At 51.8% G+C, this 16,545-nt stretch overlaps 1 protein-coding gene across 1 annotated transcript in view; it reads right to left on the bottom strand.

Moving 5' to 3' along the window:
• Positions 1–16,545, bottom strand: part of IPO4 (importin 4) — a 3,494,625-nt gene that overhangs the window by 73,425 nt on the left and 3,404,655 nt on the right. Inside the window, exon 29 of the mRNA XM_085624107.1 lies at positions 5,700–5,769. Within this exon, the coding sequence (XP_085480233.1) occupies positions 5,700–5,769 (70 nt within the window). The remainder of the gene's footprint in view (positions 1–5,699; positions 5,770–16,545) is intronic.

Genomic DNA, 16,545 nt, shown 5'->3' with positions numbered 1-16,545 from the left:
TTCTGGTAGAGTGAAATGTAGTTCCTTTCACTAGATTGTCGTCCAGGTAGGGGTAAACCTGGGGTCCCTGTCGTCTCAGAAAAGCTGCTACCGGGGCCATACAGTTCGTGAAAACTCTGGGAGCTGAGTGAAGGCCGAATGGCACAACCTTGAACTGGAAGTGATCCCCAGCCACCTCGAACCTTAGGAAATGGCAATGCTTTGTATGAATGGGGATGTGAAAGTATGCATCCAAGAGATCGAGGGACGCTAGGAAATGTCCCTTGTTTATTAATAAGAGAATTTCTTGAAGGGACAACATTCTGAACGACCGCTTCTTGATGTATTTGTTTAGCTGCCTGAGGTCCATGACCCGTCTCCATTTCCCGCATTTTTTCTTCATTAGAAAGAAATTGGAATAAAAGCCCTTCCCTCGTTGTCCGAAAGGCACCTTCTCTATCGCCCCTTTCTTTAGTAGAGTCGAAATTTCCTGCCTTAATAAGGACAACTGATGATGATGATGCATTTTTCTTGGAGATGGAGTGCTAGGAGGTTTGTGAACGAATTCTAGGGTGTGGCCGTGTTGGTTGATGTCCAGCACCCATTTGTCATTCGTGATGGCTTGCCATTGATTTAGAAATGGAGAGAGCTGATGGGACCGCAGAGGTTGATAATGAGATGAGGTGGCTGGCGTTAGTCAAACATCACTGATGTCTTGAGGAATCCTGCAATTTTCCTCGTCCTGCAGGCTTGCGTCTAGCTGATTGCATGGCAGATTGGAGGCACAAAATTGTTGCTGTCCTCCATATTGTGGTCTGTAACTCTACTGACCATATGGTTGATATCTGTATGACGATCTTTGCTGGAACTGACCTCTACCTCTACCTCCACGAAAGGACTGAAAACACCTTTGTTGCAACGTGCCCAAGGAACGTGGGGTCTCAGTATCCTTTTTGATGCCCTGTAGCTCTTCGTCTACGTGCTTTCCAAAAAGATTTTCCCCATTGAAGGGCATATCCAGAACTTTCGATTGGACTTCAGGGCAGAAGGACGTCGCGCTAAGCCAGCCCAGTCTACGAAGAACTGCGGCACCTGCCATTTGCCTGAAAGCAATTAAGACAAATCCTTTGCAGCCGCCGGAGATGGGGATGGCAACGGCGAAGATGGAGCCACATAATCATCCCATTCCTGACCAAGTAGGTCCGGATTCTGAGTGAGCTCACCCTCCTCAGGTTGATCATCTGACCCACTATCAATGTAATCACCCTGGATTGTTATGCATCGAGGAGCCTGTCTCACAACCTGTGTAACAGGTGGTGGAGTAACTACTGGTGGAGGCGGAGCAACTTGAATATTCGGACCACCGGGCGTCAAAGGAACCGGAGCGTGAAAGTCCGGAAATCTTTTAGAATAGTCATTCAACATATGTCTAAGGTCTGTGACCAGGGAGACTGGCAACAGCATGGAATCTCTCTAAACCTCCTGACGCTCTACATAAGCCTCATAAGGTTAGTGCTCTTGGAAAGAGTCGTAACGTTGGGCCCGAGAGCGACACGAGAATTACTAATCCCCTTCCATATATTCTGATTGAGCTGTGAGGGGCTGTAAGCGGGGCAAAAAAGACTTTCATCCCCGGATTCCTCCGTATTAAGAAGGTGAGAGAGGGAAGCAATGGAGAAATCTTGGGCAAAGGTGACAATCCTGGAGATTTTGGAACCAGATGGATACTTTTAGTATCCGGTTTCTGATCTGTTGAGACGCCGTAGACGACGGTAGACGCCTGATAGTCATCGTCGATACTGGGGGAGAGGGTGATTTGAACACTGCTCCGCTGACGAAGTCGTAGACGCAATCGTCGACACAGTGTCCATCGCCGATGCCGTTGACGATGAAATCGTCGTCACCATGTTGGTCAACGATGCAGTCACTACGGCCGTCGACGAAGCAGTCGCCATGGAAGTCGGGGATTTAGTGGAAGTCTTAGACGACGGGTCTGTCGACGGTGCTTGTTTGAGAGGAGTGACAGGCAGAGAAGCAGAAGATGATTTCTTCAGGCCTGATTCTTTAGCCTTAATGGCTGCTTTATCGGCAGTAGGGGGATTTCTCTGCCTTTCATTTCTTTAAATCAGTCTTTAATGAGGTAGAACACTTATTTTTACGCTTCCTCTCAACTGAGGATGGTCCAGGGCTCTCTTCAACATCAGAGTTTGATTTTGATTTCTTGTTCTGGAGCCATAACAACAATCTGGTCTCTCTATCCTTTAGAGTTTTTTCTGAAAAGGTTCTACAATATTTACAGTCCTTGGCTGTATGTTTAGGGTAAAGGCAATAAAGGCAGTCTTTGTGTGGATCTTCAGAAAAAAGCCCTGCCTTCCCACAGGATCTACACGGCCTGAAAAGCCTTTTCTTAGAACCCTCAGACATCTTTGAAGCAAAGAAGGTAGAAAGACAATACCTTGATGTGAATTCTAGCAGGACCAAAAGTTCACTCACTGACAAACTGAGCAGAGCTCAGGGAGACTCCCTTACACATGACGTGCGGTTAGAAATCTGAGGTCTGGTAGCTCTGACTGGGGAGTTGAGGTCTATGGGTTGGTCTCTGATTGGACAAAGTTTGGACCTACATAAAGATGCTGATGAATGTCAAAGTTTTCCTTTCCTTTTGGTGGTTTCTATGTACTTCTATGGTGGTACTTTTCTAACTACAGCCAGACTCCCACCATGACGACGGGGAAGATACAAGCATGTGAATCTATGAAAGATTCAATGCTGGAGAATATAGAGGTTTCCAGGGGAGACCAAGCCATATACTAAGAAAGTGGAATGCGAACTGCAAAGGAGAACTGGACTTGGACTAGAAGACCCAGAGGAACCGGGGACTAAATGAATCACCCAAGGTAAGTACCCAGTAACCCCACATAGGACGTGTGCAGAGTGGAAACACAGCCACGTGTCCAATAGAAGTCAAAGGGGAAGTTGCTGTTGCAATTCTGAAGAAACAGGACCGTTCCCAGAGGACCCCGAATAAACCCTTTGGAAGACAGAAGGTTGGAGAGCCACCCCACCAGTGGATGACCAAGGAACAAAGTTACCTACACAAGGGAAGCCAGGTGCATAAGGGTGAAGTGACGTTGGAACCTGCTGTAGACAAACATGGACAAATTTGAAGATGATGCCTCTCGAGAAGACTGTGGATTATGGAAGTGAAGAACCTGCATGCAGCGGGGACAGGATCTGTGCCACTTGGAGGTGACCAGGAGGCACGGATGAGCAATGCCCACCAAAATCGGGAGGTTCTGAAGAGTCAACGGTAAACTTGTCGCTGCAGCTGTGAGGACCAGGAGATGCTGAGGAAGACCAGGAGCGGTGTGAGAGCTGTCCCACGTTGGATGTTGGTGACTAGGTGGTCGGTGTCCGGCAGGAGCACCAGCAAACCTTGGGAGCTGCCACTAGTGTGGAAGACGAAAAAGGAGCCAAGTTGGGACCAGTAAGATCCAAGGGACTCACCAACAGCAGGAGAGTCAGAGCAGGCTTCGAACAAGCAGGGGAGCCCACTGAAGCAGTAGAAGACCCTCAGGAGGACACAGGGGCCAAAGGCACAGGAGTCGCAAGCAGACCTCAAGCTGCTCACCAAAGATTTAGGCCTACAGAGCAGAGGATGAAGCGAGGACGCTGATCTTGGAAGTAAGAGATGCTGGAGGTTCTTGTAGCCCAAAGATCTCTGGAGTGCAGAGCCAACAAGCCTAGGCAACAGCAAGTTGACATGGTGCACATAGGTTTGGTGAAAGTGGTTCCAACGACGGATAATGGCCTCAAAATTGAAGAGAGGCCAGGTCAGTCCTCGAGGGAGTTGCAGAACCACCACCTGTGTAGGTGAGGGAAGTCTATATGACGACAGTATAAGCAGATCAGTCAGCTTCGTTGCGGCGTCTGCAGATGCAGGGGAGTGACTCCATGGGAGATTTCTTTGGATGTCCTTAATGCCCGCAGGTCTGGTGAAGAACCTGGATGAAGCACATACAGAGACGGTGAAGAAGACTAGAAGAACAGCGAGACTAGGAGCAGAAGGAGTCTTCCTTGGTGCTGTCTTGGTTCCAGTCCAAGTCCAACAAAGTCCAAGTGAGGAGTGACATAGTTTCAAGGTTGATTCTTGTCCCATGTCGAATCTAAGGACCCTCCCACAGGTAAGCACTTTAGTACCCAAAGGAAAGGGTTGGAACAACTCTGGGGTCCCTTCCAGAGGAGAGGATACTACTGTGTCCTTTGTCCAGTTTCGCGCCAGAGCGTGAGCCAAAGACACCCTGAACTGGCTCAAACTGCAATGCCCTTCAAAGCAGTCAGATGACGCTGGTAAGCGTCCTCAACCCAGCCCAATACACCAAGTCCTGTCTAGGAGGTAGCCACACCTTCCTGTGATAGGAAACCTATTATTCTATCTTCGACTGCTGGAGATCAGCTTAGCAGCATGGGGGCAGAATTGTGTGTGATTTGCAGCAGCACTAGCTTGCTTCCAAACCCAGAAGGCTGTTACCGGGAGTAAAGGAAGTCCCTGAAAGAGTCCCCCAGTACATGGGATCATACTTCCTTCACCGGGATCAGTGTTGGGGTATGATTCCAACATGTTTGATACCGCATGACCGGGTTCAGTGACAGCCACTTACAGTTAGATATCTCGTAATGATTGATGTCCACTATGTGTATTAAAATGGCTGACCGTACTTACAAAGCCTGGAGAATGGACTCCAGGGTTTGCAGGGGTGGCCTGCTCATGCAGGGGCATCCTGACACTTTTAACCAAGCACTCTACCCTTATGACTGAAGAGACTGCCATAGGGATAACTTATAGGTTTTAAGTGCAGTGACCTCACATATTACTAAGATTAGAAACTTATATCTGTCATGAGAGGTGCAAGCACCAAATCACACAGTCTGCAATGGCAGGCCTGGAGTCACAGTTTAAGTGGACTCCCATGGGTGGCACAATACATGCTGTAGCAAATGGGAGACCCGTGGCGTACCTATGCACTGGGTACCTCAGTACCATATACTAGGGACTTGCAAGGGTACACTGGTAGTCAATTGTGGAGGTAACAAAGTTTCTTATGTCAATTTAGGTGAGAAAGCACAGTTGCTGGGGTCCGTATTATCAGGATACCAGCAGACTAGGTCAAAAACACATTGATACCGAGCAAAAAGTGGGGGTAAACCATGAAAGCAGATCCTACCTTCCTACAAATACGTTATGTGGAAAAATATATGGACACATAAGTGAGAAGTACTCCAAATAGCTTAGTATTCCAGGGGGAAAGGGCCTAGTAGCCAAGGGATTAATTGAGTGTTTATTACCACCACTGTTTAACATTCACCACCGAGGAATTGCAGCTAGGCCAAGGGAAATAAAACAAGCATGTGAATCTATAATAGATACAAAAGAAAAAAGAACATACAACCAGCTAAAGAATTACTCCACAGAAGACATCACATTTGCTTCCCACGGCAAGCAAATTCGACAACATTAAGATTAGCTTGGTGGGACTGAGGCAGGCAGAGACTGTGAGTGAGTGTTGTCACTCAGTTTTAAAGAACCAAGCATTTTCTCAGTTTAGTGGAATGACTGACATCCCATTCTTAAAACCCAAAGAGGCTAAAAGATAAAAATACAAGACAATACATATGTGTAATTGTAGCAAGTTTTGCCATTCACTGATACATCTCCTTACCTGGTTTTAAATCATTGGTTCCAAGGACATGGCCGGAGATCCGCACAATATCCGCAAGATGTTTAATCACCTGGTGAGCGAAACAAAAAAAAAACTTGCTGAGCTCCATGAAGCAATGAGACAAAGAGACTATGAAGCAAAACAGAGAGACTACCAGTTGTACAAGGAGAAAGCATGAAGAAGCCTTACTTTTGGAGAAAGAAGTGTAGAAAGCAGAAGCTTGAGGAACTGGAAAGTTAAGTGGGAATCCTGCACAACATAGACAAGCAATGGCAGTAAAAGACTAACCAAAGGGGAATAACAGTGTCTTGTGCCGCATTGGAAATTCCAACGCGCAGAACTGCAGACATTGTGCGTTCTTTTAGGTGGCAAATTGATCTAACCAAGGTTCTCCCCAGTGCTGAAAGAGACCGAGTGAAGACACCATTTGTGATCCAACATGCATCTGTGGCTGAGTTTGTTCGCGCTGGCATTCAGGGTACCTGCCAGGTGTTGAGCCACCAAGGAAATGCCTTGGCGTTCCCGCCACATCCAGAGACGTAGAGCCTCCTGACAAAGGGTCCACGACCACAACACGCCCTGCTTGTTGCAGTACCACATGGCAGTGGTGTTGTCCGTGAACACCTGCACTACTCTCCCCTTGACAGAGGGAAGGAATGCTTTCAGTGCAAGTAGGATCGCCCTGAGCTCCAAAAGGTTGATATGGAGCTTGGACTTCGCCGGAGACCAGAGGCCTCTGATCTCCGCCTCTCCCATGTGGCTGCCCCATCCCAGGAGGAACGCGTCCGTCACTACTATGTGCTCCGGTTGGGGAAGGGAGAGGGATCTGCCGCTGACCCAACGCTGGTCCGTGAGCCACCACTGCAAGTCGTGTGCAGTGCCCTCCGAGATCTGGACATAGTCGGACAGGTTTCCCCAATGCTGCGTCCACTGGAACTTCAGGTCCCACTGCAGAGTCCACATATGCCATCTGGCATGATAGATCAGAAGGATGCAGGAGGCCATGAGGCCCAGCAGCCTCAGGGTCTTCCTGACCGAAACCCAGGACCAGGGCTGAAAGATCGGAATCATAGCCCGAATGTGCGGTAGGATAAACCTGAAACTGCACCGTATCCAGAACCGCTCCGATGAAGAGGAGCTTCTGAGAGGGAATCAGGTGCGACTTCGGCACGTTGATGGAAAACCCCAGCACATGCAGGAGGTCGGCCATAGTCTGGAGGTGGAGACGACTGCCTGGGGCGAGCCCACCTTCAACAGCCAGTCGTCGAGCTAGGGGAAGACTGGAACCCCTGATTTGCGCAGATGAGCTGTGAACACCCGAGGGGCGCTGGTAAGGCTGAAAGGGAGCACGGTAAACTGAAAGTGCTCGTGGCCCACCGCGAACCGTAGGCAACGCTGGTGGGCTGGGAGGATGGGGATATGAAAATAGGCATCCTGCAAGTCCAATGCTACCAGCCAGTCCTGCGGGTCTAGGGCAGACAAGATCTGAGCAAGCGTGAGCATCTTGAACTTCTCCTTCCGGAGAAAGCAATTGACGTTCCGGAGGTCTAAGATAGGGTGCAGACCTTTCTCCTTCTTTGGAACCAAGAAGCAGTGGGAGTAACAACCACAACCTATTTCTGGCGTCGGAACACGTTTGATGGCCCCCTTGGCCAAGAGGGCCGCAACTTCCAGCTGGAGAAGTGCCAAGTGATCCCCGACATGCGGTGGTACTGAGGTGGCATGGCTGGAGGAGTAGACTCGAAGGGGAGGGAGTAGCCCCTTCGGACTAACTGCAGAACCCACCTGTCCGAAGTGATGGTGCGCCAGTGGGGGAAGTGATGGTGAATCTTCTGGCCCACAGGTGTCTGGTGGGCCTGAAACACCGGACTAGGGAGGTTTTGAGGCGGTGGTGGCAGAAGCGGTGGTGGATTGACCCACCCGCTGGCCTCGGGACCCACCACGGCAGGCTCCACGACCGCAGCTGCGCTGAGACTGCGGAAAGGAACACACTTGGATGCCTCGACCCTGACCTCGAAAGGAGCGAAAAGCAGACCCCGAGGCGGTGCGCGTGGTGGCGAGACCTAAAGACTGGGCCGTAGCCCGAGAATGCTTAAAGTGTTCCAGGGTGCTATCCGCCTTGTCACCAAAGAGGCGTGTGCCATCAAAGGGCATGTCCAACAAAGTGTTCTTGACATCCCCGAAGAAGCCAGTAGTTCTGAGCCAAGCGTAACAGCATAGCGCCACCGTCGTGGAAAGTGCCCTGCTGAGAGAATCGTCCCTCTCAAGTCCACAACAGATAGTGAATTTAGCAGCATCTCTCCCTTTGGTAATGGCCTGGGAGAGCACCGCCCGAGCTTCCACAGGGCACTGAGGCAGCACCTGTACCACGGTGTCCCAAACAGATTGTGAATAGCGGCCCAACAGGCACGCAGTATTCACCGCCCGCAACTGGCAGAAGTGAAAATATTTTTCCCAAACTACTCCAGTTTTTTAGATTCCTTGTCCGGAGGAGCAGAAGGGAATGTGCTCGGCGAGGCAGAAGCCTGGACAACCAGACTCTGAGGCGTCGGGTGTTGTGTGAGAAAGCTGGCGTCACCCGGCGCCGGGCGATGGCGGCGTGCCACACCCTTATCTACAGAAACCCCTGTGTTAGGTTTGTTCCAGGTGCTCAACAGGATGCCGCTAAGTGAGTCGTTGAAGGGCAACAGCGGCTCCGCGGAGGACGATGCTGGCGGCAGCACCTCGGTCAGGAGATGCATTCTGACGCTGTCCCTGAAACCGGGCCCGGCGCCGAGGCCGGAGGTGCCGCCGCCGCCGCAGGGTATCGTGCTGGCCTAGCTGAGTCCAAAGGCGGCAGCACAGGGGCAGAACCCCCCACGGGTCCATGGGGCACGAAGGCGCTCAGGAGGGATCCTACGTGGGAAACACACGGCACATGCCTGACAGGAAGACTTGTATTTCTTCCTGCATCGCGTGCAGACCCGGAAAAGGTGGGTAGGACGCAGACAACGACGGAGGCTCCACCGGAGTCACGGGGGAGTGACCATCCGCCCCTTGCACCGCATCCCGCGAGGGGTAGTCAAAGAGCAACGTCGTTTCTTCAACTTTTATGGCACCTAGACTTACTTGTCCCTGAGTCCGACGAGCGATGGTGTCGGCTCCGCGACCGGTCCCCCGACCTCCCACCGGAGCGGGACCTCGATCGGCGAGGAACCGATTGCCGGGCCTCCAACAACTTTCGGGAAAGCTCCTGCAAATCTTTCAGCGCCATGGCCCGACAATCGGGGCACGTCTCGGGGTCATGGGCGTGCCCCAAGCAGAAGAGAGACACATCGTGCGGGTCCGCCATCGACATGTTCCGACGGCAGGCCCTACAGGACTTAAACCCAGGCATTCCTATGCACCAGGAGTCGAGTATTCGACAAAACAAGAGAAACAAGTTCTCAAAAACCAAGTTAAAGTTTTAACTAGGAGTACTGCTCTCTCTCGGATCTGCGCTTGCTGGCGCGGAAAAAGAAAACACTGACGTCAGCGCGCGTGGGCGTGTCTAAGTAGCTCCGACGACGTCATCTCGGCGGCTATGACGCCAGCGACGTACGCAGAGCCGCACGATGGCGCATGCCGACGCGCAGGGGTACTGCTGAGGAAGACTTTCCGAATCCAGTCTGACGCCTGGGGATATTCTAAGGTAAGGAATCTATCACTAACGGGTCTCTTTCAGATGAACATGGACAAGCGGTGGCAAAAGCACAAGCTGGCGAGGGATTGAGTGAGACCTCTCTGGTCCAGACACAGACGAAGGAATGTGGAACTAAAAAGGTCAGTGCCAACGCAATAGAAAATGCAGCAACTGTGGTGAAAGAAGGAGCCCAGCACTGGTTCTTCTGATCCATGAGGAACAAAGGCCCAAAAGGACCCAACAATATTCGAACGGTAGAGCATACCGCCTGAAAATACACCACATGGGGTGCCAAAAATTGAAACCAGGGATCAGTCCGAAGACTGACCGGGGAAGGACAGGAGCCGCAAGAGAAAGCTTGTGTGCTTAATACAAAACACATACCAATGTGCACCCCATAGGACATGTGACAACAGAAGAGTTACTGTGGAGCAAGCTCAGGAGGTAGGCATACAGCCAAATGTACCAAAAGGTGCTGCTGCGAGCGGATAACTGGCAGGGCCAGGAACACATAGGGGACTGTATCGAGAGAGTGAGCAAGAAGGCCCAATACGAGGGCAAAAAGAACCTAGAATGCGAGCACCCTTGTGGCGTGTATAACATCCATTATATACACTAAGAGACATGAATTCTGCCACTTAAACGGTAACTGAAGAAACCCTAAAGAGGAGATAAGGCACAGACAGAAGCCTGTCTCCCAAAAGCACACTCCGCTATAGACCACAACCGCATTCACCAAGTAGGAGAATGTGGAGAAGAGTTATTCCTTGAGAATTAAAAAATATGCAGAGGACAGGAGCGAATGAACCGGACCCAAGAACCGGAAACCTTGCCAGGGACGTTCTTAGGCACTAGAAAGACCTAGAGCATAATATGCAAGTATTCACAGAATACAGAAGATACCGTTCCGGCACTGGCCAGAGGAACCTGCCTCCCCAGGGGCGCATGTCCACCCGTAGACAAGCAAGATGAGTACATCGAGGCATAAGAACACGCACGGAATGAACAGCTGTGACAAAACCATGAAGCAAACCTCAGGGAACGGACATCCCTATGGAGTCACGGACTCACCGTAGACAACCAACACGTCACCCCTGGAGAGAAACAAAGCCCATGGATCTTACCAGAGGTGATACCCTACAATAGTAGGAAGAGTTAACTTGCTGGAAAAGTTCCTAGGCAAGGAAGAGTAGCAATATAATTGCCAACAAATACCCCACATACGGAAAGGTACCACCCTACAAAATAAGGGTCCCTCTTGAGACATGTTCGTTAGCAGAGACTCAAACGAAAGGCAACACAGTCATCCTGCTGTAACAGAAGAAATTAAGAACACGGCTGAACAGCCACGCAACTGAGAACCTCAGTAAACCACAAAGGGCAACACAAAAGAACGTGACGGCACCGTCACGTATTTGAAAACTCTCCAGGAGAATTAAAACCTGGGAAGACAATCAGACAGGAGTCGTCGGACCGCCGAGTCAGCATGGGCATCAAAAAGACTGATCCCATCAAATGGCAGATCCCTAAGTCGCTCTTGAACATGCTGTGGGAAAACGCCATCGCGCAACCATGCGTGGCAGCACAAGACAACTGACCTGGCCATAGCACGACTCACCGAGTCCGTGGCAGATCAAATTGAAAAATGCCCCATCTCTTGGCCATCACTGATGATGCGAACCAGATCGGCACGCGAATAGTCCGTCAAGGAGGGAAGGAGCTGCTCGACAGCGTCCCAAAGGGCAAACTTAGCCTGAGCAAACACACACAAAGTGTTCAGGGACCAGAGCGCCGAACTGGCGGATGCAAACACATCACGGCCCCATGACTCCAACCACAGAGACTCCCGAATGGGAGGGTGCAACGAAACAGGAATGATAGAGAGGGCTGCTTGAAGCACACGTCCTTCAACTCCAGGATGGAGAGTCAAACAGGCGGGGTCAGTGGGAGTAGGCCGATGGCGATGTGCTACAGCACAATCCACTGGGTCCTCCGAAGAGGGTCTAGCCCACGTTCCGAGAAGTATGTCAAATAATGACTCCGCAAACGGCAACAATGGCTCTATGCTCCCCGCGCCCTGGTGGAGAAGGTTCTGTAAAGGCTCAGAAGGCCTAGAGACAGAGGGCGGCTGCATGTGTAAAATGGCTGCAGCCCTGCAAACAGCCCTGAGAAACGTCCCACTAGCCTCCGTGGCCCCACGATGTGGGGATAGCAAGTTATCAGTAGGGGACAGACGTAAGCTAATCGGCCGCTCAAGAGAAACTCAGCAAAAGGAGTAGGCCAATGCCCCATCTGCGTCCGCTCCGGAGAGCGCAGAAATGACTATGGGGGCGGTGAATCCAGCGGGAGTACATCTTCCACCAATGAAGCCAGAGATGGTACCAGTGTTGAACGGCGTCGAGGTGACGTCAAGCCGGCGTCGTCGACCTCCGAAAAGGCCTCGACTCCCGGAGTCAAGCTGGCGTTGACGACCTCTGAAAAGAGCTGGACCGCTGGAGTCGAGTGGGCATTGGCGGCCTCTGAAAAGGCCTCGGCTGCCGTAGTCGAGCCGGTGCCGGCGACCTCCGAAAAGGTCTCGGCTGCTGGAGTCGAGCCGGCGCCGGCGACCTCCGAAAAGGCCTCGACTCCCGGAGTCAAGCTGGCATTCACGACCTCTGAAAAGACCTCGGCTGCCGGAGCCGAGCCGGCGCCCTTTGCAAAGGCCTTGTCTGCTGGAGTCGAGTCGAGGTGGATGTAGGAGAGTAGGGTCTGCTTTCTATGTTCACCCCCACTTTTTGCTTCTGCTTCACTGGTTTTAGACTTAGATGTGGCTGTGGGCCTGCTAATCAGACCCACAGCCCAGCTGTTCTCTCTCTAAATTCATACTATGTACTTTAGGTACATAACCCAATTGGTAATGATCACCTTCTAGGGCCCTGTACAGTGTATCTAAGGTACCCAGGGCATAGGTGTACCCTAGGCCTACCAGGGGCTGCAGCATGTATTATGCCACCCCTGGCTGGCCTTCCATTATGACACAACTGGCTGATCACTCAGCTGGGGCAAGGTCGTGTAATCACCCCTTGCTTAGGTGTAGTATTCCTATACCTACCTTATATATAGACACATGTGTACCCATCAGCCACTCCTATGGCAAGGTTTCCTGCCTTGGGAGGTGATAGCACCACCCTAGACAGGACTTAGTGTATTGGGGCAGGGAGGGATGAATGAAACGAGACACTGCCTGGGGCACACAAGGTGTCCCATGCATAGTCCGGTTCAAACCGGTGCTGGGGCACTCCAGCCCCAGTCCTGGCGCGAAACTGGACAAAGGGAAGGGGGTGTAACCACCCACCTCCCTGGTCCCACCCATAGGAGGGACCTAGCAGGTAACCCAGCCCCCCAGATTAGTATAAGAGTGGGAGCTGAGTCCCTAGGACTTTGGATTATCCTGAAAACTGAAACTTGAACAGAAACTCTGGACCTTCGACATTCGACTACGGAAGAAGACTGAAGAATCTCCCTTGTGGCCAAGGAGTGGCCACCCTGTGCAAACAGGCACCTTCAAGCGACCTGCCGTTTGCTTTGCCCAAGTTCTACGAGGAACCGACTGCAGAGCCCGACCAGCGCCTTGACTTCCAGACTTCTCCGACCCTGATCCACATCCACAGCAAAGCTGAGATCCGTGTAGGCGACGAGACGTGGGACCGGCTACCTGGGAAAATTGGCTACTAGCTTCCAGCGCAGCTTCCGAGGCATCCTCGAAGTTGTGCTCTGGGGATTGAGAAGCCCCAACCCCGAGCACCATCTGCACCGAAGATCAGCCCTCCACACTCCACGAGTTCTGCGTGGGGCCCTTCTGCATTTTCCTGCTCGACGCGTCTGTCCGGTTGCTTGCCCGTTGGCTAGTAACCTCTGTGATGACGAACCCATAACTTTTCACCGCTGGTTGGGCTCCTCCAGACTGGCCCTTGCTTCCCTGTGAAAGAGAAGCACCTCAGGCCTTCCTGGTCTGCAACAGAAGCGAATCCTTCATTCTGCGTGGGTTGCGCTTGCCAAGGCTTGTTGGGTCCAAACTCGACATCGACGCCGCCAACAGCAAGAGCCCTCGTGGGACAGCTCGCCTCCTGGTTCTGGTCGTCCTCGACGCCTCCTGGTACCCGTGGCTGCTGCGACAAGCTTCACCTCTTCACCTGCATCTTCACGACATCGCCTGGTTCCTTCCTGGTTCCTTCCCGGCTCCTGGCTGGTGACCTAGACTCTGTCCCCTCTGCTTGCAGGTATCCTCCTTCTTGATTCCATCCTTGGAATCCACCGGACACTCTTCACTGACTGGCTTGTCAGCATCTTTTCTTCAGGCATCCATAGGAGTCGACGACGAAACCCGACGCAAGTTCACACCTATGCACCCGCAGCCCGTGGGCTAGGTAACTTGAGTACTCCGGTGCGCACAAGGGTATTGGCTATCCTAGTGTCTAGTTTCCAAGTCTCTAACTCCTAGCTTCTTCCGAAGTGTCCTAAAACTCTTTTTCTAAACATTACTATTTCTATCGACTTTTACGCATTACGCGTGAGTGTTTCCACTCTGCACCTGAATCCCGTGGGCCTCCCACTGCCTAGCAACTGATAGGATAGTGTAGCCCCAGAGATTCCCTAGGCCTAGGCCTAACCTGTGTTTGTGACAGTGGTTCTTATACCACTTACTTAGTATATGGTTTGCGTGGCCCCTAGGGCCTAACTGTATTACTTACCTGTGTGACTTATGTATGCTTAAATAAGACTGTGTTGTACTTACCTCGTATCTCATAGAGTGCTGAGGGTATTTTGACTAGAATAAATACATTCTATTTTTATAATATATCAGTTGTGGTGTCCTTTCATTTGGTATTCAAGGGATTGCAAGTGGTATAACAGCTGGCTTCACATGCCATACAGAGTTTAGCCTAAGACTGCTCTTGTCCATGCTACCACTAGGATAGCTGGTCTATAAGGCAGACTTTACAACCAATCACCATAAGGGTTGTTTGGACGGATACAGGGTGTACACTAGAACTAGTGACATCATATATCAGGCCAACTTCTCACAGTGGAAACCTGCGGGGAGAGAGTGCGCCGAAGTAGTGATGTGCACCGCGCCACTGCCACCTCCAGCGAGGTCGCAGGGAGCCCCGGAAGGCTGTGCGCCCATGCTATGAAAGGGCTAGACACCGTGGGATGCCCCGCTGGGCTGTGTCCAGATGTTGCCGCGACTGTGGAGTCAGAGTCAGGGCGCTCGGTTGGAGTCGAGCGGGGTCAGGACCGGAGACCCTACCCCGCCTGAAGACGCGCCAGGGAGGGGGGTAATGGCAATGGCAGAAAGGACTGCAAAGCCCTGCAGTAGTCCTCCATCTGAGGCAGAGTGGCCCCGGCACCCAGAAATGGAGGATATGCGAGGTCCGACCGCTGGGGGCCAGATTGTGGCAAAGACCGTGAGCTACAGGCCCCAACATGATGCCGACTACTTCTGCGACTTCCGTTTGTGCTTACCAGAGGTAGGCGGAGGATGACGGTCTGGGGGCCTGTCCCTAACAGGAGCGTCGTCGTGCGAGAGCTGGTGCGGTGGTGATGATTCCGCTGGAGAAGGAGACCGGTGTCGTGAGGGGGCAGTTCGGAACATCCGTGCAGACAGCAGCTTCATGCGGCGTTCCCGAAGGGCTTTGGGCCGCAGCTGTTGGCAAGCGTCGCACTCCACGGAGTCGTGGTGCTCGCCCAAGCACCACATACAGATTTCGTGTGGATCTGTCGCCGACATCTGGCGGGAGCAGGACCGGCAGGGTTTGAAGCCCGCAGGCATCGACCACACTGTTCCTTGACACAAAAACGGCATCGAGAAGGCCTGAAAATACAAAAACAGGCCGGAGGTATTACTCTCCTGGATACACGTTAGGACGCGGAAAAGAAGAAAACTGACGTCAGCACGCCGTGGGCGGCTTATATGGCTCCATTGACGTCCATTCCTTGGACGACGTCAGGACGGAGCCGAGCGGCGCCGCCTCCCGGCGTGCAGAGGTATTACTGGGAAAAAGGATTTTAAAGATGCAGCCTGACGCCTGGGGATATTCTAAATTAAGGAATCTGCGGCTAGATGTCTCTTTCAGATTTTCCTCTTTAGAAGGATGCGGAGGGGGAAAGAAGGTGAGAAAAGTGATGGTCTGTCCTATGTGGAAAGAGGTAACCACTTTGGGAAGAAAAGAAGGTTGAGTTCTAAGGACAACCTTGTCCGATGAAAAGCAAGGAAAGGAGGCTCAGAAGAGCGAGCCTGAAGCTCACTCACCCTGCGAGCAGAGGTTATCGCAACCACAAAGGCAGTCTACAGAGTCAAGAGTCTGAGAGGGCAATTGTGCAGGGGCTCAAAGAGCGTGCACATCAAATAAGTTAGAACAAGGATGAGGTTCCACTGGGGCATTACCAAAGGAATAGTATGAAAAAGGTGAGTAATGCCCATCAGGAAGCGATTTACAATAGGGGAAGATTAATCTGGAAGGCGAAGGAAGGCTGAAATGGCTGAAAGAAAGCCTTTGGGAGTGCCAAGAGCAGAGCCCTGCTGGGCCAAAGAAAGCAGGAAGAGGAGAATCTTGGAAAGAGGGGCGGAAAGGGGATCTACAGCCTTTGCTGCACACCAGGCTATTTAGACGCCGCCCACGCGCGCTGACATCAGTTCTGTACACGACTTTCCGCGCCAGGAACGCAGAGTCATGCAAGATACTGACCACTGGTGCATTGAAACTAGGGCCCTGAAAGGGATGACCTTAACCCCAGAAATCAGTTTGCAGAACGGGGAGGATTGCTGGGGCGGTAAGGAATCCATCACTACTTACAGATATATCGTTACCGAAGGTAAGTAACTTGTTCATCTGAAAAAAACAGTGATGATTCCTTACCTTAGAATAGATACCCCAGCAATACCAACCCCGGTGGTGGGTCACACCAGGAAGTCCCGGAGAACAGAATGGCTAAAGAAGCCGTCTCTCCGGACTTGGCTGTCCAGGCAATAATGCTTAGCAAACATGTGCAGCAAGGCCCACGTGGCTGCCTGACAGATGTCTTGGAGGGGGACAAAGTCCCAATGCCGTAGTGGCTGCAGTTGCTCTAGTGGAATGAGCACGCAGCACCACCGGAGGCTCTTTTTTAGCCAAAGAGTAAGAGGCTTTGATACACAAGACTCAG

The sequence above is a fragment of the Triturus cristatus genome, chromosome 1_1, assembly GCF_964204655.1.
Source record: "Triturus cristatus chromosome 1_1, aTriCri1.1, whole genome shotgun sequence".
Lineage (NCBI taxonomy): Eukaryota > Metazoa > Chordata > Amphibia > Caudata > Salamandridae > Triturus > Triturus cristatus.
Note: the sequence above shows the minus strand (reverse complement) of the source record. Positions and strands in the feature narration are given on the sequence as shown.